General features: G+C 54.1%; 1 protein-coding gene across 1 annotated transcript in view; it reads left to right on the forward strand.

Moving 5' to 3' along the window:
• Positions 1–23,602, forward strand: part of KCTD15 (potassium channel tetramerization domain containing 15) — a 46,364-nt gene that overhangs the window by 7,305 nt on the left and 15,457 nt on the right. Inside the window, exon 2 of the mRNA XM_044434125.1 lies at positions 23,397–23,541. Coding sequence (XP_044290060.1) covers positions 23,397–23,541 — 145 coding nt within the window. The remainder of the gene's footprint in view (positions 1–23,396; positions 23,542–23,602) is intronic.

Below are 23,602 nucleotides of genomic sequence, written 5' to 3' on the forward strand. Positions count from 1 at the left end.
TGAAATGAGCAGGAAGAAGAGACCTCGGTGGCGGACTTCCCTCGTTCCATGCACACGACCCACCGTGGCGCCTCCAGGCAGACCGCTCCTGCCCCGGCCCCTGGCCGCACTTCCGTGTTGCACGAACCTCAGCCGTGCACCCCAGCGTCCGCGTTCAGGGACGGGCAGCTTCTGGAGCTCTGGGGCAGTCGCGTTCACACGTGCCCGGCACCCGCTGGAGGCCGCATCGCCAAGGTGGCCCTCGGACACCGTCCAGCTGGCTGTGGCAGAAAGAGTTCAGGGCACCTGCAGACAACGGAGCAGGAGGGCAGCGTGCTTTCGGAAGCACAGACAGGGCCACAGCTGGGCTCCAGGGAGACTCCACCGATGCAGGTGGTGGGTGGGCCCCCCCGTGCCCTCAACTCCTGGCTGCCTCGTCAGCCCCGGCATCGGGCCTTTCGGCAACACGAGTGACTCCGAAATGCCCGCCCAGGAAGGAGCCGCCCCGGCATATTGTGGGAGGAAATCCGCTCCCCGAGGATGTGGCTAAGCTCTGGGGGGAACGGGGCACCCGGGGAGGGGGCGATTCCAGCCTTGCCCAGGCAGCAAGGAGCCGCTCACGGCCCTTCCCTGCAGCTCCGAGCCCCACACACGGCCGGGGGGGGGGGCGCATTTGCAGGAGGGGCCCAGGCACTTGCTCTTCGGGTGCCTCACTGGACCTGCTGCTGCCGGCGTGGCCCCGATTCCGTGTGGCGAGGCATTGGCAGCCCCCTCGAGGCCGTGGGGGGAGCGTGCAGCCGGCTGGCTAACCCCAGAGGTGCAGTGGTCGCTTTTCACAACCGTGCACAGGTGTCTCGCCGCCCATCTACACAACGGGGTCCGCGCTGAACTTGTTCCCGGCTTCCTGCCCGTCTCCCCTTTCAGCCTAGGGGCGGCTTGCGGAGGCCAGTCCAGGAGGTGTGGGGCCGGCTTGGGCCACCCTTGCAGCGGGGCTCCCCTGGGCCCCGGCACGCTCGCTGCCACCCCGTTGCTCTCCAAGGAGTCAAGCAGGGCTGCGTGGCCAGGAGGAGACCCGGCCACCAGAAGCCGCGGCTGCAGTCCCGCCGTGCACCCCGGCTCTGGAGCGAGCCGATTCCTGCCCGGCAGCTGCACCCTCCTGTCCGGTCTCTCCCACGATCATGAAAGCTGCCTGCCCACTGCAACAGCTTCACGGTTCCCCGTGAATAAATCTGCAAAATTTGGCTTCACGGCAAAATAGGGAGTATTTTGGAAAGGGTGTATGGCCATGGAGAATTCATTTACAGAGAAATGCTGGAGGAGTTTAACTCAGCGCCCAGGGAATCGATGCGGATGGGGTGGTGAGGCAGTGTGCGGGCCGCACTCTCCGAAGCGGACGAGCCGAGCGTGCCTCAGCCCCTTCACGTCGTTTTGAGAACTCTGCCCACAAAGCTAAGGCAAGAAAGGCGCACTGATTGCACTCCTTTTCCCCTCACTTTCCTTCCCACTCTTAGCACATCATGAAGAGGAAGTACTGTGTACTGGTTAGAGCACTGAGTAGGCTTGGGGAGACTCTGATGCCAATCAGGCACGGCACTTGAGGAGTAAAGCACATCTGTCGCATTGCAAGCACTCCGTCCAGAAACCGTCATGTGGCGCGCTATGAGGAGGAACAAGATCCAAATGCATGAGGTTCGCAGGTGTTCTGAAGTGGCGACGTTTTGCAAGGCCGCAGAGGATCAGTGTTCCAGTGCTGCTCTCTCTGGATTGCTCATTCCTGCTTTCATCCTTGCTAACATGAAAACAGGCCACGTTGCACACTGACACCTGGGTGGAGTTTTACGTGGCAGGTTGTGATTGCTTTGGGGAAAAAAGTTGCGAAGGCTGCGGCAGCATCAAAGGTGACTGCAAAAAAAGCCCTCTGCACACAGCGCCAATATGCTCATATGCACCGTGATGTATCAGGGTAGATCATTCACTCGTGGCGGCGAGGAGCGCCGGAGCCACGGTCTTGCAGCCGTGTTGCTGCTTTAATGCCGAGGGGGCGGCTGGGAACAACTCGGCGCCATCTTGGTCGTGAGGCGTGTGCACAAGCTGCGGCTGACCCGCGAAGAGAGTGTGACTGACCCCGTGGTGTTGCAGGGCCTCTGAGGGCTCTCGGGATGGACCCCTGGCCACACCTCAGGGAGAATCTGAACATTGCCGGCAGCTGCTCCGACCCGGATCTGCGAGCCAGCTTGTGGTCCCTCCTCAAGCGAGGCTTTGGCGAAGCAAAGGAGTCTTGATGGGCACTTGGATGCCAAGTCACCCCGAAACGGTTTGCACGATGTCAGGGGACCCGCGGTCGCTGCTGCAGGAATGTACTTTTCCCCCAGCGGAGTGCAGAAGGAAAGGGGAACTCTGAGGGTGGACGGGTGGGACCTACAGATCCACTCCTGGGAAAGATGCCGGTGCTGGCATCCCGGCAGCCCTGGCTTCACTGCACCCTGGCGGCCCTCCGCTGCGGGTGGATGGGCCGAGGGCGCGAGAGCATGAAGAGAGCGGAACGCGCCACCCTATGAAAGCCCACTTCTGGTCCCTTCATGCACACCCTTGGAAAGGGGGAACTGCGCTGCACGGTGGCACGATCAGGATCTGACGGCGTCAGGAATATGGAGACAGATGACAAAAGCTGCCCTGTTAAGAGCAGGGCGGGAGGTTGGAGGAGCAGAGCACGCAGAGCCGAGCAGCGCGTGCCCTCGGGGGCCGGCATGGCCGGCGTCGCACCACAAAGCAGGCAGAGGACTGGCCGGGCCATGTAACACACTTGGGTGTGTCCCCCCACCCGCCGTCCTTAAATCCAAGGAGGGGGGCACACGCCGCTGCGTCTCCAACACACTCTGTGTTGAAAGGTCAGAAAGAAATCTCTCGATTGCAGGTGGAGTGGGACCTCGCAGTGATGCTCCCACCATTGACTCTGCACCGGGACTTTTGGCTTTGCAAATCTCCATCCAGTGCCCAGCCTTTCCAGTCTTTCTCAGTAAACACAGAGCGGTTAGCAGCCTGCTAGTTTTGAATTTTATTTTATGGAGAGAGAAGAATGGCAAAGTGTCCCGAAGCTTGTCTGGGCCTAATCCGGGTGTGACTTGCTCAGAAGCAAGGCTCAGCTGATGGCAGCGCTATGCCTCCTTCCCATAGTGCCCATCTTTGTGGTGGGAATAGATTTCCCATGGGAAAAAAACAAGGCAGACACTGAGTGTAGGATTTTGGCCCTTCCTGTTTTTAAAAAGGGGGGACTTGAAAAATCGAGTAATGCTGTGAAGTCTCTGTAGAAAGGGTAACAGTCAAATCAAATTGTGGAGTCAATGCAAGAGGCAGGAAAAAAACAGCAGATGGAATGTGTGAGGCAGATAAAAAGGGCACATATTTGTCCAAGAAGGGAAATACTTCAAACATAGAAACAGAGTGAGTCAGAAGAGGTCTCCCGGGCCATCTAGTCTGACCCCCGGCTCCAGCCAGCTCCGCTCACGACATGCCCACCGTGTGCACGTCCAGCCTATCTTTGAGCACCCGCACCAACGGGGCCTCAACCACCTCCTGTGGAAGCCCATTCCACACCCTCGGGGTCCTGACTGTCAGGAAGTGCTTCCTGGCATCTAAATGGAACCTGGGTTCCCTGAGCTTTGCTCTGTTGGAGCGGGTCCTGCCTTCCTCCGCAGGGGAGAACAGGCCTCTCCCCACCTCCGTGTGACACCCCCTCACATACCTGTATGTCACCAACAGATCCCCCCTGAGTCTCCTCTTCTCCAGGCTGAAGAGCCCCAGTTCCCTCAGTCTCGCCTCATGCCCCATCCCCTGCAAACTGACCACCAACCTTGTGGCCCTGCGCTGCACTGACTCCAACCTGGCTACATCCTTCCTGCAATGAGGGGCCCAAAACTGAGCACAATACTCCAGTTGCGGGCGCACCAGAGTCATATAGAAGGGTAGTAATACCTCTCTCGATCCAGAAGCCACACTTCTGGCTATGCCACCAAGGGTGGTGTTCGCCCTCTTGACCACCGCATCACACTGCTGGCTCATGTTCAGCCTGCAGTCGACCAGCACCCCGAGGTCCCTTTCACAAGTGCTGCTCTCCAGCCACTTGTCCCCTAACCTGTACTTACAACACCCTTTCCTATGCCCCAGGTGCAAGACCTTGCACTTACCCACATTGAACGCCATCCTGTTGTCTCCTGCCCACTTCCACAGCCTGTCCAGATCCTTTTGGATCTGGAGTACCTGCTCCTCAGTTGTGGCCACTGCCCCAGTTTTAGTATCATCTGCAAATTTGATCAGCAGACTGTTCACCCCTTTTTCCATGTCATTGATGAAAGATTAAACAGGATCGGCCCCAGGACAGAGCCCTGGGGGACCCCGCTTGTCACTGGCCGCCATCCCGATGATTCCCCACTAATGGTTACCCTCTGCTTTCGGTCAGTCACCCATGCCCTAATCCACCGGACAGTGCTTTGGTGTATCCCAAAACTCCTCAGTTTCTCCACCAGGATATCATGGGGCACTTTGTCAAAGGCCCTGCTGAAATCCAGGTATACCACATCCACTGCATCCCCTCCATCTAGCCATCTCGAAACCTTGTCTTAGATTGCACAAGGTTTGTCTGGCAGGACCTGTTTTTGCGGAAGCCGTGTTGTGTGGCTGTCAACCTCCCTCCCCCAGCTAGCATCACTAAATCTCTCTATTATGAGCTTTCCATTGTTTTTCCTACAATGGACATAAAGCTAACAGGTCTGTAATTCCCCATGTCCCTTCTACTACCCTTTTTGAAAATTGGGACCACTGACGCCACCCTCCAGTCCTCTGGAACTTCACCCATTCTCCACGAGGCCTCAAAAATGGAGGTCAGCGGGCGTGAGAGAACCCCTGCCAACTCACTAAGTACTCTCGGGTGTAACCCATCAGGGCCCGGTGCCTTTGCAATGTCCAGTGCCCTGAGGAGCCCCTCAACTTCTAGGGGGGTGACTCTAATCTGTGCCCCTAAGTCCCCGGCCTCATCTAATCTCCTATGCAGATCTCCCCTGTCCTGCTTTGGGGAGAACACAGAGGCAAAATAGTCATTTAGCATCTGTGCCTGTTCCCTCATACCAGTCACTGGATCTTCTTCCTCCTTATTTAGTGGTCCCACCACTTGTCTCCCCTTCCTCTTCCTATTCACATGCTGAAAGAAGCCCTTTTTGTTGCTCTTGATATTCTTGGCAAGTCTCAGCTCGTAATCAGCCTTAGCCTTGCGAAGAATCCTTCTGCAACGGGCCTCCTCCCCCTGGTATACCCTTTTGTCTGTTTGCCCCAGCACCCACTTCCTACGGAGGTTCCTCTTCCGTCTAACCCCTCTAACCACCTCCTTTCACATCCATGGTGGCGCTCTCCTCCGCCTCCCCACCTTACTGACTAGAGGTATCGTCAAGGCTTGCGCCTCCAAAACCTCCCTTTGAGTGCCATCCACCTCTTAACTCCCTTGCCTTCCCGTAACCCATCCCAGGAGACTTTCCCTAGTCTGGCCTTCAGTTGGCCAAAGTTGGCCCCTTGAAGTCCCAGCTTCTAGTGCTTGACCTGCTGCACGGCCCCAGTCCCCTGATCTCAAAGCAAAGGATGGAGTGATCGCTCGCATCCAGAGCTCCCCTAATGTGTACTTCATCTATCAGCTCCTCCCCATTGGTCAAGACCAAGTCAAGGATGTTTCCCCCCCTCGTCGCCTCTCGGACCCTCTGTGTGAAAAACCCTCCCTCTATGGCTTCTAGGAAGCGACGTGACCTGGCTGTCACTGCCGAGTGAGTCTCCCAATATCCGGGAGATTGAAATCTGCGTCTCTCCCCCAAGATATCCTTAGAATCTGGTCTGAAACTGTAGCATCCTGGCTATTCCTCAGTGGGTCCGTTTGACATTTGAGTGCACGATCTTGGAAGCGAAGCAGGATTGGTCCTGGTTGAAATGCGGATGGGCAACTTTGGCTATCTGTCCTCATCAAGCGAGTGAGAAGCAGGAGTCTCTGGCATGTGTTTTTCTCCTCTTTCGTTTTTTGCTTTTCTGGTTGGTTGTGTGGATTAAGGCCAGAGGGCAGGCCAAGGCGCCTTGGTGTGACTGGCCAGGAGAAGGGCTCCCACTGCAGCCCTTCCCAGAAAACCTGGTCTGGGGCTGGTGCTCCTGATGGAAGCACCCCATGAGCGTCCGGCCACCCCTTGCCCCACACCGCCAGTGCTTTCCACGCCTGCTTTTGCGCAACACTCAGCGTCTGCTCAAAAGGAGCAGGGCTGCTCATTCAGTGCTGCTCCTTTTGAATCCTGCACAGCTGCTGTGCTCCCAGATGAGGAACAGAGAGTTGAAGATGAGGGACATTTCACTGGGAATCGTGTTCTGAGGTCACTAAAAATTCAGGAACCACAACGCCACCTCTTGATAGTTCGGCTTTGAATGTGCATTGCTGGGAGACATCTCTGCAAGTCGGATTGTGAAGTGTGCAGATCCCTTCCTGGCATACGACATGTGGGCCAGGGGCTGCTGAGCAGGAGACCCCTCTCTCCTTTGTAGGACGTAATTTGCGGGCTATTGATGTAAGAGGGTGTAGCTCAGATCTTCCGGTGCAGGCCAAAGACACACTGAAATGCACCAGGAGTTCAGGAGTGTGACTGTCTTAATTCTGAGGTAGACTGCGCTGGGAGAAGAGGCTCCATTTCTTTAACTCGGCCTTCTCCATCCGGGTATCATCCAGCAGTCAGGCATCATTTTGAGCTGGCATGGGCAATGCCACACACGGAAGGCACCAGCAAGTGTCTGTTGGTTTCCAATTGCTTTAAAGAGTCGATACCCCTCTTGCTGCAGGTAGGGATATAAAAGAAATTCATTTCTGTTTGCTACGGCGCAAGATTTCACTGAATTCACATCCTTCGGACTGAACACAGCTCGGGTGCAGCTCATGGACTCAGTCTCTGCACTTCCAAGCTTGTGCTGTGATTTGCTGACAGACCAATGCATCCGAAGCGTGCCTGCATGTGAAAAATGCGTGTGGAGGAAAAAATTGCCCACAACTAGAGCTGAAGTGTTGGGATAAGAATGTGCACGTTTCAGAAGCACATGCCATGGATGCATACATGTGGAAAGCTGAGCGTGGATTTTTATATGAAATGAACGAGGCAAAGCTCTCGATCTGATGTGGACTCAAGTTGGAACAAGCTTCCGGGTGGGAATTTGGAAAACTTCAAGCTGAAGGTTTGCCCTTTTGGGCCTCCCCAAGCAAAAATGAGTTCATCCCACTTTGTGCTCTGAGCAAAAGTGCTTTCTTTTTGTTTGTTTCAGATCTGCTAGGATAAGCCACTCTGGATGTTGGATGACTGAATCTGTCAGTGTTGGCTCCTCGTTTGTCTAGTATTAAGTTTGGTTTGTCCTGAACTTTGAGGTTTTTTCTTTTAATTTGCTGGAAAATCTCTGCATTTTTGTGTGCCTTTCTCTTAGTCTAAACATTTCTCAGCAATTTTCCTTAATAAGTGCACTTCACAGGCAAGTCTTCTAGTATATTGTACTTTTAAACATTATTTTCCTTCCCATATGCATGTTGGGGTGCATTTTTTATTTATTTATTTAAAGCATTTTTATGCCGCCCCCTTTGCAACAAGCCTCGGGGCGGCTTACAAAGCAAATAAACAAATATTGAATAAAGTTTTAAAAATCCGGATACATCTCGGCAGAGCTATAAAAACCCAATAAATAAAAACAACAATTAACAGTTAAAATATCGTTTAAATAAAAAGGTCTTGGCCTGGCGCCGAAAAACAAATAACGACGGCGCCAGGTGGACCTCTCTGGGGAGCGCATTCCATAGCTTGGGCGCCACCGCAGAGAAGGCCCTCCCCCGGGTACTCACCCTCCTGATATCTTTCACGGAGGGCTCCCGGAGAAGGGCCTCTGCGGCTGATCTCAAGGGGCGGGAGGGCACGTATGGACATAAGCGCTTCTTTAGATAACCAGGTCCCAAGCCGTTAAGGGCTTTGTAGGTGATAACCAACACCTTGAATTGGGCCCGGACTTCAATGACTTCAATGCCCAGTCCCCGTCAGCAACCTGGCAGCTCTGTTTTGCACCAATTGAAATTTTTACACAGTTTGCAATCAAAAACATCCACTGCAAATTTGTTTACTTATTTATTCAATCTATATTTTGCCTCTTCAGTTTGCTCCAGTCTTTTCTGGCCCAGCTGCTAGGCAGCCGAGGGCTGTGAGAGACCTTTGACCCACCAAGGGCCTGGCCTGGCCTCGCCTCCGAGAGCCAGTTTGGATAGAGGTGCAGAATGCTGCACTGCGATTCCAGTCCCCACTCAGCCATGAAACTGGGTGATTTTGGGCCACTGGTGATCAGCTTAGCCTACCTCACAGGACTGTTGTTGTGAGGATGAAAATGGAGAGGAGGAGAGCTTGGTGAGCTGCCTTGCAGGAGCCAGAAAGGCAGTGTGACGGTTCAATGAAATTAATAGCAACAGAACTACCGTTCTCGGTACTCCCTGGGAAGGCGAGAGAGCAAGATGCTAACCTAGTTTAAAGAGTGTAAAGGCAGCCAGAGAAACTGTGGGAAGAAAAGGAGAAATGAAGAGGTTTAGGTGTACAGAAGAGGAGAGAGACTTGATAGCAACAGGACTGAAGAACGGCGACAGAGACGATGCATCCGAGTTGCGATTTGCAATGTTTTTCAGATGTCTGAGCAGTGGGCAAATCCTTCCAGGTGCTCAGTGCCTGGGAACAGAGCACAGCTCCCACCCTGTAGAGCTGGGCCCTTGGGGAGCCAAGAAACACGCAATATGGGTTGGGGGATTTGTTTAATGTGCAGGAGCTTTCGCTCCGACGTGGATTTTTGCATCCCAAATTTGTGTTACCCGGAACATAAAAGAGCACAGGGACCCTGCCGGAGCAGCAGCCAGAACTGCGGTTGTGGAGCGGGATGTTTTATACATGGGGTTCTCTTTCTGCCTACTTGGTTTGTCTTTTACCTGCTTGCAAGTTATTTAAATAGGGCTGAGAGAATCCGCACCGCAGAACGCTGCAGCGCTCCAGGGGGCGTGGGCGCTTGGTGGCGATGGGCCTGGACCGCGCGTTCAGCCCAGCCTGTGCTCTGCTGCGCAGGCCTGATGCCCGTGCTCGGTGGCCAAGCGGCACGGCACACTCTGGGCTGTTCGCGGCTCCGCCGAGGCAGAGCGGCTGCAGGCAGGGACGTGGGGGAGAAGGGGCGCACATCTCGCGGCACGAGAGCACGGCGGCTCGGTCGCACACCAAGTTTTGCTGGAAGCACACCCAAGTGGGCCACCTTGCCTCTTCCGGTTGGGCGGTCGTGAAGGGTTCTGGTGCTGCTGTCCTTGGTAGTTTTGATTGGACTTACAGTTTGGGATTGGGTCAAAGTTCTAGGTAAGAAGTGCTGGACCTCAGGCCTGTAAGCTGGAGGGCAACCCTAGGTAGCTTGCCTTTGACCCACGAGCCGTCTGGAATCCAGCTTGCCCTGGTATCCGTGTTTTCCCCAGGTAGCCTCGCACCTTCCCTTGACCAATCCCACCCCAGCAATTCTTGGTGGCTTTCCATCTTCTGGACGTTGCCCCATTCTGAAAAGTTGGGATGTGTTTTTTGTGGCTTTGGTAGTGAGCAGAAAGAGCTGAATATCGTCGTTTCGTGTTGCCGAGTCATCTCCAACCTATGTCGGCCTTATGAATGAGCGCTTTCAAGAAGATTCGGTACGTGACAGCCCAGCTCGGCTCTTGTAAACTCGGGGCTTTGGCTTCCTTGATGGACTTGATCAATCTCGTAGTTGGTTTTCCCGTCTTCTGCCTTTGGTGTTCCCTAGCCTGGCCATTTTCTCCAGCAGATCTTACCTTCTCATGATGTCCCCAAAGGACAACAGTTCCAGTGGACTCTTCCACTCCACAATCGATTTATTGATCTTTTAGAACACTTTGCTAGTCCTACCAGACTCTCTAAGTGGTCAACAATCACAACATTATAAAACAGTTAAAACAATGTGCATATAATAACGGCGGGAAGTATTTATGGATGCATGGTGAACCAAAATAATTAAAAATACATGGCGTGTTTGGTCATTTTGGCCACCCCCTCTTGGCTTTGCTCCTGCTCATCACTGGGACGCCGGCAAAACTGCATTCAGCCCTCAGGCAAGAAGATTTGACACTCCTGATCAAAGAACATGTGTCCGCACAACTTTTTGCCATTAATTTGACCGAAATGAAGTGGTCTTCTGCTTCAGAAAAACAAACGCGGGATTGGTTCCCCTTGCGGCGTGTGCACAGAGGGCTGTTGAGCATTTCTCTGCAGCCGCGAGGGAAGGCGTTCTCCTCTGGGGACGTGGTTTTTCTTGTGAACGCACGGAGCTACCCTGCTGAGTTAGGTGTGCCCAGTAGCCCGCCTGCCCCAGTGCCTGGCGGCAGCTTCCCCGGGTCTCACCTGAGGGTCCTTTCCCCTGCCCTGCCACGAGGCGGGCTGGCCACCTCGCCACGCAGAGCAAGAGCTGTAGCCCGCTCCGTGCTGGTAATAGACAAAGCAAGGCAGAGGTTCCCACTTTGGCCCAGTCTGCTCCCGAAAGGAGACCTGAAGCCCCCCGATGAAGGGGCAGTGCGAGCTGGAGGAGCAGGAGGGCAGCCCAAGACTGACAGAGAAGCGGTCAAGGATCTTCTTGTTTGACCAAATGAGTTCAGATCTCTAGGGCTCGAAGAATTTAGAAACGAAGGAGCAAAGTGAGTCAGCAGGGCCTTTCTGGGCCATCTAGTCTGACCCTTGACGCTAGCCATGTCCATTCATGTAATCTCCAGAGTCATAAAAGAGCTAGCAGAAGAACTTTTGGAACCACCCTCTATCACCTCGGAGAATCCATGGGAGACAAGAGACGTGCCCGATGACTGGAGAAGGGCTCTAAGCGGGGTGGGGGGGGCGGCGGGAAGAACGAACTGGAGACCAGTTCGTCTGACATCAGTCCCAGCCCCAGACAATTTTCATGTTGCAGAGTTTCCATCAGGTGATCACAGCTCCTGTATAATGAGAGCCCCACCAGTGTTTGTATCTGTAACAGAAAAGACTAATTGGATTCATTACTCAAATGCAGGTGTGTATTTCTCAATTCTCTTTCATCCTCTCATCCACTATTACTGAAAGTTTGATATATGTATCCATCCAGAACTTTAAAAAAAATCATCTCAGAAGCCACTTTGGTGCTCTGACTTTTAAAAATATGTATTGATGGTTTATACCCAAGCACCGATCTAGGCAAAAATAGATATTCTCATCTGCAGAAAAAATATAAAAGTATTAAATCTAGGTGGTAGAAATAGATCCAGACATTCCTCCAGGTGCTTAATAGTTAGTGGATGTAATATCCTTCAAAAGCGTTGAAGAAGTAGCATATGGTGGGAGGGAGAGAATTCCTGTGGCACTCTAGCATCAAAGTCAAAAGGTAGGAACGCAGTGTTATTACAAAAATTAAAGATGGAGAAGCCTTTACCTTGCGGGATCAGACGGAATTGCGCTGCACCTTCGAAAACAGGCACCGTTATTCCACGTGCGTCCATCCACTTCGGAGGCCTGCCGCAGCTGACCCATGCGCGAGGGCGTCCTAGTGCTGGAGATTCTCTTCGGGGGGCATTTTCAAGCAGACGCACCATGTGGCCGTTTCCTGGCCGAACATGCAGATGAGCGTGCGGTTCACCTGCAGGTTACGTGCTGCTCCGACTTTTGCGGTGCTCAAGGAGCTCCCGGCATACAGAACAGCCCAGAGATGGAAGGGCCATTTTGTATCCCGATAACTCGTAGAAAAAGCAAACAGAGTGTGTACTTTAGAGAACAATGTGCAAAAATGTACATTTTAGAGGACATGATATGCAGAAATAAATGCAAAATTTGTACACTGTACCAAAAAAAAGTGGATGATGCAGAAATTGGATGCAACAGGCTTAGGACTGGCTGCCTGCAGGGCCCAACCCGACTGGGCATGGACTGATCAGGCGCACACCTGTTGGTGGGTCTTGCCCAGGAGAGTCTCAGTGCGCCCCAGGGGTCTCCTTTTATCCCTTGACCTGCAGAAGGAGGCAGAAGACAAGCTCTTCAGGGGGTGGGCGAATTGTTGGCCCTGAGCCACAGCGAGCCCGAGATGGCTGAGATTAGGAGAGGTTTCCAGGGCAAGGCTGTTAACTCACAGACGGCAATTTCGCCTCACCTTTCAGATAGATGTGAAATTGATGGCAGTGGATTGCACAAAAGCTCCCTGCTGCTAGCTTTGGATGGGAGATGAAGCAAGCTGTGTGTTTGCTGCGGCAGGAAAGGTGGAGGATTGATACCAGCGCTGGGCTCCTCTAGAGTCGATGGGAGGCTGCCAGTGGGAGCCCCTGTCTCCTGCCTCCGACTGTGGCCAGCCTTCTTTCAGTTCGTAGGAGAGGGTAGCATTTAACAGGGGGCAGCTCACATCTCAGGCATGTTTACTCCAGGTCAGCTTTGTCCCGGGTGTTCAGCTTAGGGTTCCAGCCTAAAACAAGTCCTGTGTGAGGAAAAGCTGCATGGGCGGGGGGCCAGTGGAAGGCAGGTGTCATGTCTTCAGGGGCAGAAAGCCCCCGGTTCAAGAGCTGAAGCAGAAGCCTGGGAGGACGTCCAGGGCCTGAAAGCACGGAAGGGCAGATGGGAGTCCGTGCCGGCCCCCAGGCGGGAGAGGCTGCACCTGCACCACCAGGGAGGCAAAGAAGCGAGAGGTTGTTGCAGCCTCTCATTAACCGGGTGCTAGCATTAAGGGTTGTGCAGGGAGAAATTAGATTGCCGCTCAAAACCAGGAGACACATTTCTCCCCTGCACGATATTAATTGCACAAATTTCAGCTAATGTGTGCATCACTTCCTTATTCGTGACTGTCCCTCAAAGGTTCCCAGGGCTCGTGGATCAGTAAAAGCCAATCTTGCAATCGCAAATCGGGACACAAAAGGAGACAGGGACGGGCGAAGAAAGCCTTGCCTTCCTATTTTTCACTCTGCAGAGCCAGTTCAACTCGGACCCTTTAATTTATACAGGGTTTCCTTTACTATCTCAGTATGGGATTAAAGCAATTTAGGGCTGGTTTTGCCTGGCCATTTGGGTTAGTTTTGCATTCACTGCTTTCAAGAGAGCAAGGGGGAAGAGGGGCCAGCTGTCCTCTTTCACAGAGGCCAGTCCTCTGTCTGAAGGGCTGCCCAGGCCAGGTCCAGGGTAAAGGTAGAGGTGGAGAGAATCAGCAGGTGCCCCCAGTGTCAGAACCCCGGACTGGACTTCATGCAGATGGCCGGAGAGCAGACCGGGCAAACAGACCAGGCTCACCTGGCCACATCCTGTCCTGCTGCAGTGAGGTACGCCGGGTGTTTGTGGAGACTCCAGCAATCTGCTGAATTTTGCATCTCCCGGTGTGCAAGAAATGGAATCACATCCCATCTGTAGGAGAGACTCACGCGCATGAGAGGCCCAGGGCTTGCAGCTGCGTTGTTCTCTAACCCCGAGATGAGAGACGAATTCCGCAGTCTTCCTCTGTGCGGACGGATGTTTGGGAGAAGGCCTGGGCGATGGATGCATGAAGGGCACCGGCCGAGGGCGCTCCTGCCAGCACTTCGATTTGTCCCCCACACTTTTGGTTTTGGCCACTCCTGCTGCCCACAGGTGGCCCCGGAGGGAATGTGACACGCATTTCCAAAAAGGTGGCACTTCCCCAACCTAAAGGCAAGGGTCCCCCACCAGGTGTTGGCTCTTGTGCTCCTCGGCCAGGTGTAGGTGAGCAAAAAGGCGGTTGCGTCCATTCCCCGGGGACCCAGTACCTGACGGACTCCTGCACTTTCCTCTTCCTCAGCCAGCAGCTGGACACATCTGGAGGTGCCGGGGAAGCTGCAGGGGGCAGCGGAGCAGCAAACCCAGACCAGGGCCTGGTTCAGCAGCTACCTTTGGCCCAGTAATCGTGGAGGCTTGTCCTCCTGGCCCTGGGCAGACAGCCCTGGAGGAGGCCATGGCCTGGCTTAGGGTTGCATACTGATCTGCGCCAGCCCGGCAGCTGCTTCCTCTCCAGGTTGCTCGAGGCAACCCACCTGCCCAAGAGCAGGCCGCGGCCCATTTTCCTGTGCAGCCAGAGAGTTCAGAAACCTGAATTCTGCTTCCTGCTCCATCCTGGCACGAGGAGGGTTGGAATCGCTGCTCTGGGGAGCTTGAACGCGGCACAGCACTTCGGTGCTCGGCTTTTCAGACCTGCTTTCTTGAGTGTCTCCATGAGGGGAAGTCCGTGCTGAAGCAGGACTGTCCGCCATCTGCTGGCGGTACCCTGAGGGCACACGATCCCATCGGCCCTCCTGCAGTCCTGAACTCTCCCTCCGGGGCTCCCAGGAGGCCCCCTTGAGGGCCGATCACATGATGGTTCGCAGCTTCTCTCGGCAGCCTTTTGCCCCCACGCAGGAGGGCCAAAGTGCCTCTGCAGCGTGGTTCCAGGCAGTCCCAAGCATGAGCTGCACCAGCTGGTATTTGGCTGCCTCCCCTTTCACCCGGGGCGCCGCCCACAGTGGGAATGCGCCCTGAGCTCTTCTCCGAAATTGATTTTGGCCGAAAGGAAACACCCGCAGCTCTACAGAGACAAGGCTTGGCATAATTACGGTTTGACGTACATAGGACTTTGGAGGAGGATTTTGAGAAAGCGAGCAGGCATCCCAGGGGCCTCAGAAGGGCTGCAACACCTGTAAGCCCTGGCCAGCATGAGCAGTGGTCAGGGATGCTGGGAACCAGAGTCTACATTCTGAAAGCCAGGGTGATGTGGTAGTTAACAGTAGGATTCCGGAGATCTGGGTTCTAGACCCCACTTGTCCATGGAGCTCCTTGGGCCAGCCCCAGGCTCTCAGCCCCGCCTACCTCACAGGGTGGTTGTTATGTGGATTAGATTGAGGAGGAGAACTAGGGAAACCAGCTTAGTTCCTTTGAAGGAAAGGCAATCTGGCACGGCACCGTTGGGCTGGTTAGAAGCGCATGTGCTCGCCTTGCCTCTGCGTGGTGTTTGTCCTCTCCGCACGCTCAGCTCGCTTCTTGATCCGCAAAATGGGAAGAGCTGCTTCCGAGAGCGCAGGGGGCACTTCCGCCGAGTCCTTTCGCTCCTGGGCAGCCGGGCTCTCCCTGCTTGGGTGCTTCCTTGGCAGTTTTCAGGGACAGCGGCCTCCTGCCCAGTGGAGGAAGGACGGAGGCAGCAGGGCGATCCCTCCCACGGTGGGCTCACAACCGCAGCGAGAGAGAGGGGCTCACATCGTGTTGCTTGGGCCGGGGGCGTGGAACCTGCCTCGGCCCAGCACCTCGCCCCACTCGGGAGAAGCTTCGGGGAGCCATTGCCAGAGGGGAGCAGGGTTGGGCACCGCAGTCATGGAGCCAACATCGGAATATTGCTTTAGCTGGAACCTCGAGCTACCAGTATCTCCTCCCCCGGAGAGGAGAGGGTTCGAGCCGTCCAGAGCACGGGCAAGGTCACACCAGTGCCAGGAGACCTCGGGGTTCTTTTTTGGCTTTTTTGTGGCTGCCAAGCACCTGAACAGCTGCAGAGGAGGAGGCGGCAGGACAGAACGGCTGGAGGGCCAGAGGGCCCCTTCTCTTGGACTCCTTCCTGCGTTGCCCCAGCCTTCCATGCTCTCACAGGCCCAGCGCGGGCAGGCACGGTGGGGGCCTTGCCCGGTTGGCCGTTTCCCCCCTCACCGGCCTGAGCTCAGCATCTGAGCTGGCAGACTCCGGCTCCAGCGCAAGGAAGCCTCTGAGACGCTGTCGGCCGCATTTCCCCTTCCCGCACACGCCAGACTGCAGGGCGGGGGCAGCATGTGGAGCAGCCGATGTGCGGGAGAAACTGGAGCAGCGCAGGAGCCGCGTGCTTGCGGTGGCGCAGAGCAGGGGCACAATCCAAAGGGGCACCTTTCAGGGCTTATTTTCCATATACACACAATCACAAAGAATTTGACACGGGGCACAGGAAGTGTCTATGTCATTCATTTTAATGAATGTAAACAGATAAATTATAAATAGCACAAATATTACCGAACGGTTAAATATTAATCACATAATTGCTGAAATTAACATTCCCCGTGCCCTCTTTGCAGTGCAGGCAAAATTCCTGCCGTGCCAGTGAAGGGAATTCTGCAGCACAATAAGCCATCTGAGGAGGGAGGGAGGGAGGGAGGGAGGGAGGGGAGGGGGCTTCCAGCCGCACTCCCGGGGCTGAGAGCAATTCCAGCCCCCTGAGTTGGCCAGGAGGGTTTTCAGGGAAGAAAGCAGCGGTTTCGGGTTATTTTCCCCGTCCATCGCCTGGCGAGTTGGCAAGGTTGACGCAAGTGGCAGAAAAGGTGTTGTGGCCACAAACACGGGGCGGGGGCCTGCGTGTGTCCAGCCTCGGAGCCCCTGCAGAAGGTCCCGGAAGTGTGGGATTGCGCACTGTTCATTGTGTTTATTCACTAGCACCCACTAAACATGCTTGGTTTCATGGAAAAGGCAGCCCGGTGGCTTCAGCTAAAATGCCCGACTCCATATTGGAGCAAGGCCTTCATTCAGCTGACCAAACGTTCAGAAAAGTCAGACAAGCTTCTGCTATTACCGGGACTCTTCAGTAGGCAAGTCGGGGGGCGAGGAAAGGGTTAAGGGAGGGGGGAAAAACCTGGTGACGAAGTCGCCGTATCTGCACGTGGCCGCAGTGGCCACTCGGCATTTCTGTACGGGGCACGGCAGCACCAGAGGTGGGACCCCACCACAACCTTGCACAACTTAGCTGCCATTCAGCCGCATGCGAAGGCCTCTGAGCGCACCCCTCACAGTCGGGCAATGCTCTGCTTCCCTGGTCGTCCTCCTCGCCATTTTGGGCCATCGGCGCTGTGCCAGCAAATCCCAGGCATCGATGGGCTTCCTTGTTTGATATGAGAAAGATGGATCTGTCATCTCCACCCCGTGCATGATTTTACAACTGCCCATCACAGCTTTCCCTGAGTTGGTGCCCTCTGGAGGTTTTGGGCTTCATCTCCTGGTGTTTCTGACCATTGGCTGGGTCTCCTGAAAGCTGAAGTCCAACGGGACAGGGAGAGGGTGTTCCAGAAAAGTTGAAGCAGGAAGCTTCGCCTCTTCAAAGTGAGATCCTTTACCTTGGGTCATCGGTATCAAACATTTTTCTGATTCTCTAGATAAAATGACCTCATTTAGTTGCTTCCTTGGCTCACATTTTGTTAGAAATTACCCACATTCGTTGTCCCAGCACACCGCAAGTATTTGACAGGAAATATTTGATGAAAAAATTAGCGCACGCAGAGGAAATGACCTCCTAGCCCTGAGAGGTTGTTTGGGCTCCCACAACATGATGCTGGACCGTTGCTGTTGGGCAGAACCTAAATAGAGCCCGGCCGGATCAGGCCCAGGTCTGGCATTCTGTTTCCAGTGGCCAACCAAGCTGCAGCCGTTGCCTCTTAAAACCAAAGGGCATTTCCTGGAGCATTTAATCTCTGGGTGAATCTGAGGGTTGCTCTTACGGCGGAGGGGTTGCTGCCACGCAAACACGTTCAACAGCACCGCCAGCTTCCCGGGGCGTGCCGGAGGGGATGCTGGTGAGCGTGATGTGGGTGGATTTTCAAGAGCGCATTCGTAGCGGCCTGCTTGCAGAGTGGAAGAGTTTGCCCGAGGCAGAAAGTAGTGGACGGTCCATTGTGAAGAAGGACGGCGGAAGCACAGGGAGGAAGAAGTTCAGAGCTGGGGGCTGAGGATGCTGTGAGGATGGGCGGCTGGACGCAGCACCATCGCTGTGCTCTACAGAACCCTTCCCGGCCTGCCGCCCTGCAGCAGTCCCCAGCCGTGATGGCCCTGCACTGGGAACTGCAATCCTGCACAGCTGGGGGGGCAGCCTGGGGAAGGCTGTGTGGCCAGGTAGAAGATAGGTGTGAGCACCTTCTGCCTGTCCAGATGTTTGGCCCTCCAGATCCACCCAGGTTAGAGGGAGGGAGTCGCAGGCCAAAGCGTCTCACTGGCCACCACGTTGTTCGCCCTTGGTATATGTGGAGAGCTCCTTAGCCCCAGAGAGCTTTGCTGCTCCCACCTGCCATCAGGTCATCTGTGACTGCGGGCCCTCAGAACGGCCTGCCTGTGACGGCCCGGCTCAGCCCCTGCGAAGCTGGGTGTCGCCTTGTTCTTCCGCCTTCAGCTTTCCCCAGCATGAGGGTCTTCTCCAGGAGGGGAAGTGCATGTCTGCGGCACTATGGATATGCCTTCTTGGGTAAACGGAGGCTTTGGCACCTCCATGTGCTCTCTCTTTCTCACGCACATGCGCACACTCAGCCTCAAATCTTCTTTGAAAAGAAGGCCTTTATGGCCCCATAGGGCGACTTCGCATGGTCCAACCACCAGCCTTGGGCACAGGCTACTTAGTGTGGGTTGTTCAACCCGAGATGGTGGGACTCGGCATGGATGGTCCCCACTTCAGCCTTCTCACCAGCACCCCGGGGATCTTGGTGACTAAGCTTATCTTAGTGTCATAGAATCCTAGAGTAGTGGAGCTGGAAGGGGCCATGGAGGCCATCGGGTCCACCCCCTGCTGCTGCAGGACAGCAAGTCACACCACCCCACTCAGAGGGCTGCCCAGTTTCCTCCTGAATGTCTCTAGTGTGGCAGAGCCCCCTGCCTCTCCAGGCAGCTGGAGAGCCCACCTGTTTTCTCCCCATTCATGGAATGCATCCAAGCAACTCTGTGTAGCCCTGTCAAAAACCCCACTTTAAGAAAAGGCATTTGTTTTGACAGGTGTCAAAAGCCCATGTTCATGAAAAAGTAAGGGTTCTAGATCTCAGCTTGCTGGAGTATTAACAGCCTCCAAGAGTTGGAAAAGCAGAGCACACGGAGAGCTGTTCAGACAATAGGGACTAGTGGGTCATGGTGATAAGAGGAGATGCACTCATCACCCCCCTTCGCAAGCAAATCGCCTGGTCTCTCACAGGGAGCGCCGCTTCATGTCTGCAGTATTGCCTCCCGTCTTTGAGAGGGGGCATTTCCCCAGGTATTGGCAAGACAAGACTTGGCATTTGCCTGGTACACTCAAAAACAAATGACGTTTTCAAATCAGAAAATTATTTGTGCACATTACTGGCATCTAAACATTCTTTTAAGGTTGTGAACCTGTGGTGGCACCCAACCACTGGTACCGTCACATGCAGACTAGAAGAGAGGCATGCTCTGAATGTGAGGGTGCCTGTGACGGCAATCCTGCATCTTCCAGTGGATGCCAAATTCTAGCTACCTGGAGTGGCCGCGAGGCTGGGCGTTCTGCCGGCGTCACCCCAGCCCTGCAGCCGCCCCCTTGTTCCTTCCTGCCTTCGGTTTAGAGTAGTGCGTTTTAAAGCCCTCAGTGATTCGGCACCAGGTACGGCTGAGAACTACCTGCAATCAGATGCACCACCTTGGAGGCCCTGCTCGCTGCCCCTCGAGAAGATCGGCCTCCCAGACATCCCAGTGGCGTCGTTGCCACTTCTCTGGAGCGCTTCCTTCCTCGTTGGGGTGAAATCCATCATTCCCCCAGTGGCCTTTCTATGCCCAGGCTTCTGCTTCATTCCCATGGTTTGTTCTCCGTGCTTCTTTAATCCAGAGGTTCTTTTATGGGTTTTAACTGTCAAGTTCTTAAAAATCGTTCTTACGCTTAAAACCCAAAAAGGCAGGCTTTAAAAAAAAGCAAGAGCCTCATAATAAATATTAAAGATATTTTTGCTTTGCTCGGTTCTTGGGCTCAGCAAGGGTTTTCTGCCCTGGAGCGAGTGAGCGAGCGAGCGAGCGAGGAGCTGTTGTGACAGGCAGGTCCAGAGTTCCACCTTGGCTCTGCTCGCAGTCCGCCAAGTGGCCTCATTGGGAAGCCTTTGTCTTTGGCCCTCACCGCTTCCTGCGAGTGGCCGCGTCCCATCTCTGGGCTCTGGCACGGGGGAGTCCAGGCCGCCCAGCGCCCGCCTTGGAGAGGCAAGCAGAGGGCGGTTGGCAAAGGGACCTCAGCCAGTCGGGCAGACGCCGGCAGGAAGTGGCAGGCCAGCCTTCGCCCACACACGCCGCGAGGGCAGCGCCTCGACGGCAGTTCCAGCAGCCCTCCGAGCTGCGTTCATCGCCGCTGTAAATGTTCTCCAAGCTGCAGTTACGAAGTGGATTCAGTACAAGACCGAGCGCAGCGCTAACCAGCGCATCCCCACCCCCGACTAATTGATTCCAGTTTAACCGAGGGGAGTGCCGCGTCAGTGGAATGCCAGTTCCCGCTCACGCACAGAAATTCAAGACGGCATTAACCCTTCGCTGTGCGAAGCACTTGCCCAACGTGAAGGAGCCAAGGGGCACAGTCCTCTGTTTGAAGGGGTGGCCATGCCTAGCTGAATGAGGACAAGCCAGGAGGCGGAAGGAGCAGCGGAAGGATGTCGGGCCATGGGAAAGGTGGTCCAGCCAGAGTTAGCACCTGGACACCCGGCCACCATCTGCCCTGCTCTGATGAACCACATCGTCTTCCTGTTCAAATTATAGCAATAATTTCTGATTCCTGTAAATTAGCATGTACAAATTTTATGCAAATCTGTGTCCTTTCTTGTCCTCCTTTTCTGCTGATGTGTTCCCTTTTGGGGGGCAATGCATAAGTGGCTCACTTAAAGAGGAAGTTTGTGTTTGATCTCCAGATGGCTTGAAACAAAGCAAAGAAAGAAAACAAAAAAGAACTTTTTTGGGTGGCAGGGAGCTGCTTTCCAAATGGTCTTGATTAGCATCTGTCAGTTATGTTATTTAAAAATGTGGAAGGGAAGCTGTTCAGAGTCCTGTGCAGTGCTGGGTTATTGATATAAATATTATTTGTTTATTATATTTGTATGCCGTCCTTTCGCAGCCTCATTATGTTGGCAAAGGGGTTCAAACCATCAAGTCTGCCATTTTGCCCTCACCCAGACATGGTGGTCTGGAGGAAGAAGTTGGGAACCGGCATGCTTTGGTGGCCTCCTAAATCTTAGGGCGTCTTCGAATCCAGTGTCACTGGATCTCCTTTGGCCCGAGAGTTGAATTCCAAACTGGGGGAGCTCTCGGGGCCCACTTTCTGGTGGCAGAAGGCATGGAGACAGCACACCCCAAATGGCATCATATTTTAACTCAGGGTCTTCGCACCAGTTGTTGGAGATATTTCAGCTTTTTGGGATAGGTTGCAGGTGTTATCACAACATTTTGCGCCAGGTGAAAACGTACCTTTTTAATATCTTTTAATTGATCCTGACTCCCTTCCACCTATTTAATGTTATTGCATTATATTTGATTTTAAAATTTTAAATGGTTTTAGATTTAAACATGTATTTTTATGATTTTGTAAGGCACCTAGGAACTTTTCAAGTAGTTGGCGACATAGAAATGGAACTAGAAATAAATATAAAATAAATACATAAACAGGGGAAGCTTTTGCTGACAGGAGAGAGGCTGGGCCAGGAGAGCAGCTCCATAGGAAGTCCCGCAAGGACGGACTGGTGCCCATAGGCTGTAGCCAAAGATAACACCCAAAGATCGGGCTCCGTGCTAAGAACCCGTCTCGAGGGAACGCAGCTCTTGCGGATGCATCGGGGTGCTTCGCAGGTGGCGCATCCGGCTCCAGAGGTTGCAGCCCATGTCGCAATGGTGTGCACACATGCCGCTGATCCTGCCAGCACTGGGAGGGACCTGGGCGTGTGACGCTGCCCTCACACGGTGGCATGCAGAGTGTGGCTAAGCGAGGGTCCACAGCTGTCGCGGTGCCTGTGGGAGCAAACCTGGCCGTCGCCTCAGAGTCCGCTTGATGGGGAGGCACAGACAGGTCTTGTGTCGGGGTTTGCAAAGGCCTATTGGGAAGTTTCCCACTGGATCCTGGTTCCAAATGCTGCGTGTGTCTTGCAAGCTCAAATGTGGCGCAGATAGGCGATGAGCAAGGTGGGGGATGACCGGATGCAAATTGTGGTTCCCAGAAAGGGTGTGGGACCTTCTCCTCGCGTTCAGCGAGGAAATTGCATGAGTGCCAGCATTATTAAATATCTCTGTAATTAATCCAGAAGAGAGTAGATGGCACATTAATGAAATCTGCAGATGATTACTAAATTAGAAGGAACTGGAAACACCAGATTTGGAGCGATAGTGGAAAGAAAATTATACATGAAGTGGGAGAACAATGTGACATCAAACAGAGTTTTTTTCCAATCTGGGCCATGGAGGCAGGAGAAAACTGCACCCAAACTCCCCAATTCTGAGGGGAGCTTTTCCTCCCTGAGAGATGCAAACAAATTCAGAGAAAAGCGGGAGGAAGCCAGAGGGATTCTGTCTGCGGGAAAGGCAGCAGCGATGATCTTAAGAGATGCTTTTCTAATTAGAGGCGCATTTTGCAACCGCACAACTGTCAGGAGGAAGAAACAGGAGTTTTGCAAAAGGATCTCTTGCGAATGGGAATTCGTTTGAACTTTTCAGGTGCTATTTGTAAGCGCCAGGTGGACCCCCTCAAGTGGGGAATGTGGCCTCTTCAGGAGAAGATGCTCTCCCTTCTGGCCCAAAACTTCCCTCTGCAAAAGAGCTCAGGCAGGGCGGCGGACCATCCTTTGCCAGCCAGGAGGAGCTTGGGGAGTTCCTGGATACGTGTTTTCACGCTGGGACACACCCACACCCCTTGTGTAAAACCAGCCCCGCAGAAGCAGTCTTGACTTAAACCAGTTTCCCTCATCCAAGTGGCCTCCGCACGTGCTGGACTGTAACTCCCATCATTCCTTGCCAGCATGGCCAAGGGGGGTTATGGGGGCTGCAGTCCAGCACAGGAGGCTGCTAGGCTAGGGCAGGTGGTACTAAGCCGTGGTTGTTGAGCCACGAAGGGAAGCCAGGCTTCCAAGTTCTCTCCCAAGACCCTTTCCTGGGCCAGTTCTGGCTGCTTGACTAAGCCACGATCAGGTGTGAGCCAAGTCGGTTTGTCTTGTTGGTGCGCAGTTTGAGGACAGGATTCAGGGAAACAGCCGGTCTCCTGAATCAGAGCCTTGTAAATGCGTCTCAGCAGCAACTTTGCTCACCGGAGATGCTGAGGAAGAGGAGGTGGCCCAGCACTGCGTGGACTGGTCTTGGCTTTCCTTCTGGAGCTTCTGGGTCCCTTGACTGATCTGTTGGGTGAATCAAGCAGCTGGCATTGGCACGGGGCACCATTCTTTGGGGGACTCCATCATAAAGTTTATGTGGCACAAATTTGGGGGTGGATGCCTCAGTGGTTAATTCTTCTGGGTTCCTGCCCAGGAATTTGAGGCCAGACCAAATAGTCGAGGAACCTGCCAGTCCTCTGTGCCACCGAAGAGTCTGTGCCTCTTGCACGATCACGTGTCCTTCTGCTCCATTCTCTGCCCATCCTTTTCCTTTTTTCCCCCCTCCCAGAATAAGCCGTCTGTTTAATGGCACGGAGCCTATTGTCTTGGACAGCTTAAAACAGCACTATTTCATTGATCGAGACGGGGAAATTTTCAGATACATCTTAAGCTTCTTAAGAACGTCAAAACTGCTGCTCCCAGAAGACTTTAAGGTAAGACAGGCTAGAAGCCTGCAATCCGTTTGTTTACTCATTCAATTGTCTGTTTGAGAGT

This window comes from Varanus komodoensis, unplaced genomic scaffold (genome assembly GCF_004798865.1).
Source record: "Varanus komodoensis strain SLA01 unplaced genomic scaffold, ASM479886v1 scaffold27, whole genome shotgun sequence".
Classification (NCBI taxonomy): Eukaryota; Metazoa; Chordata; class Lepidosauria; order Squamata; family Varanidae; genus Varanus; species Varanus komodoensis.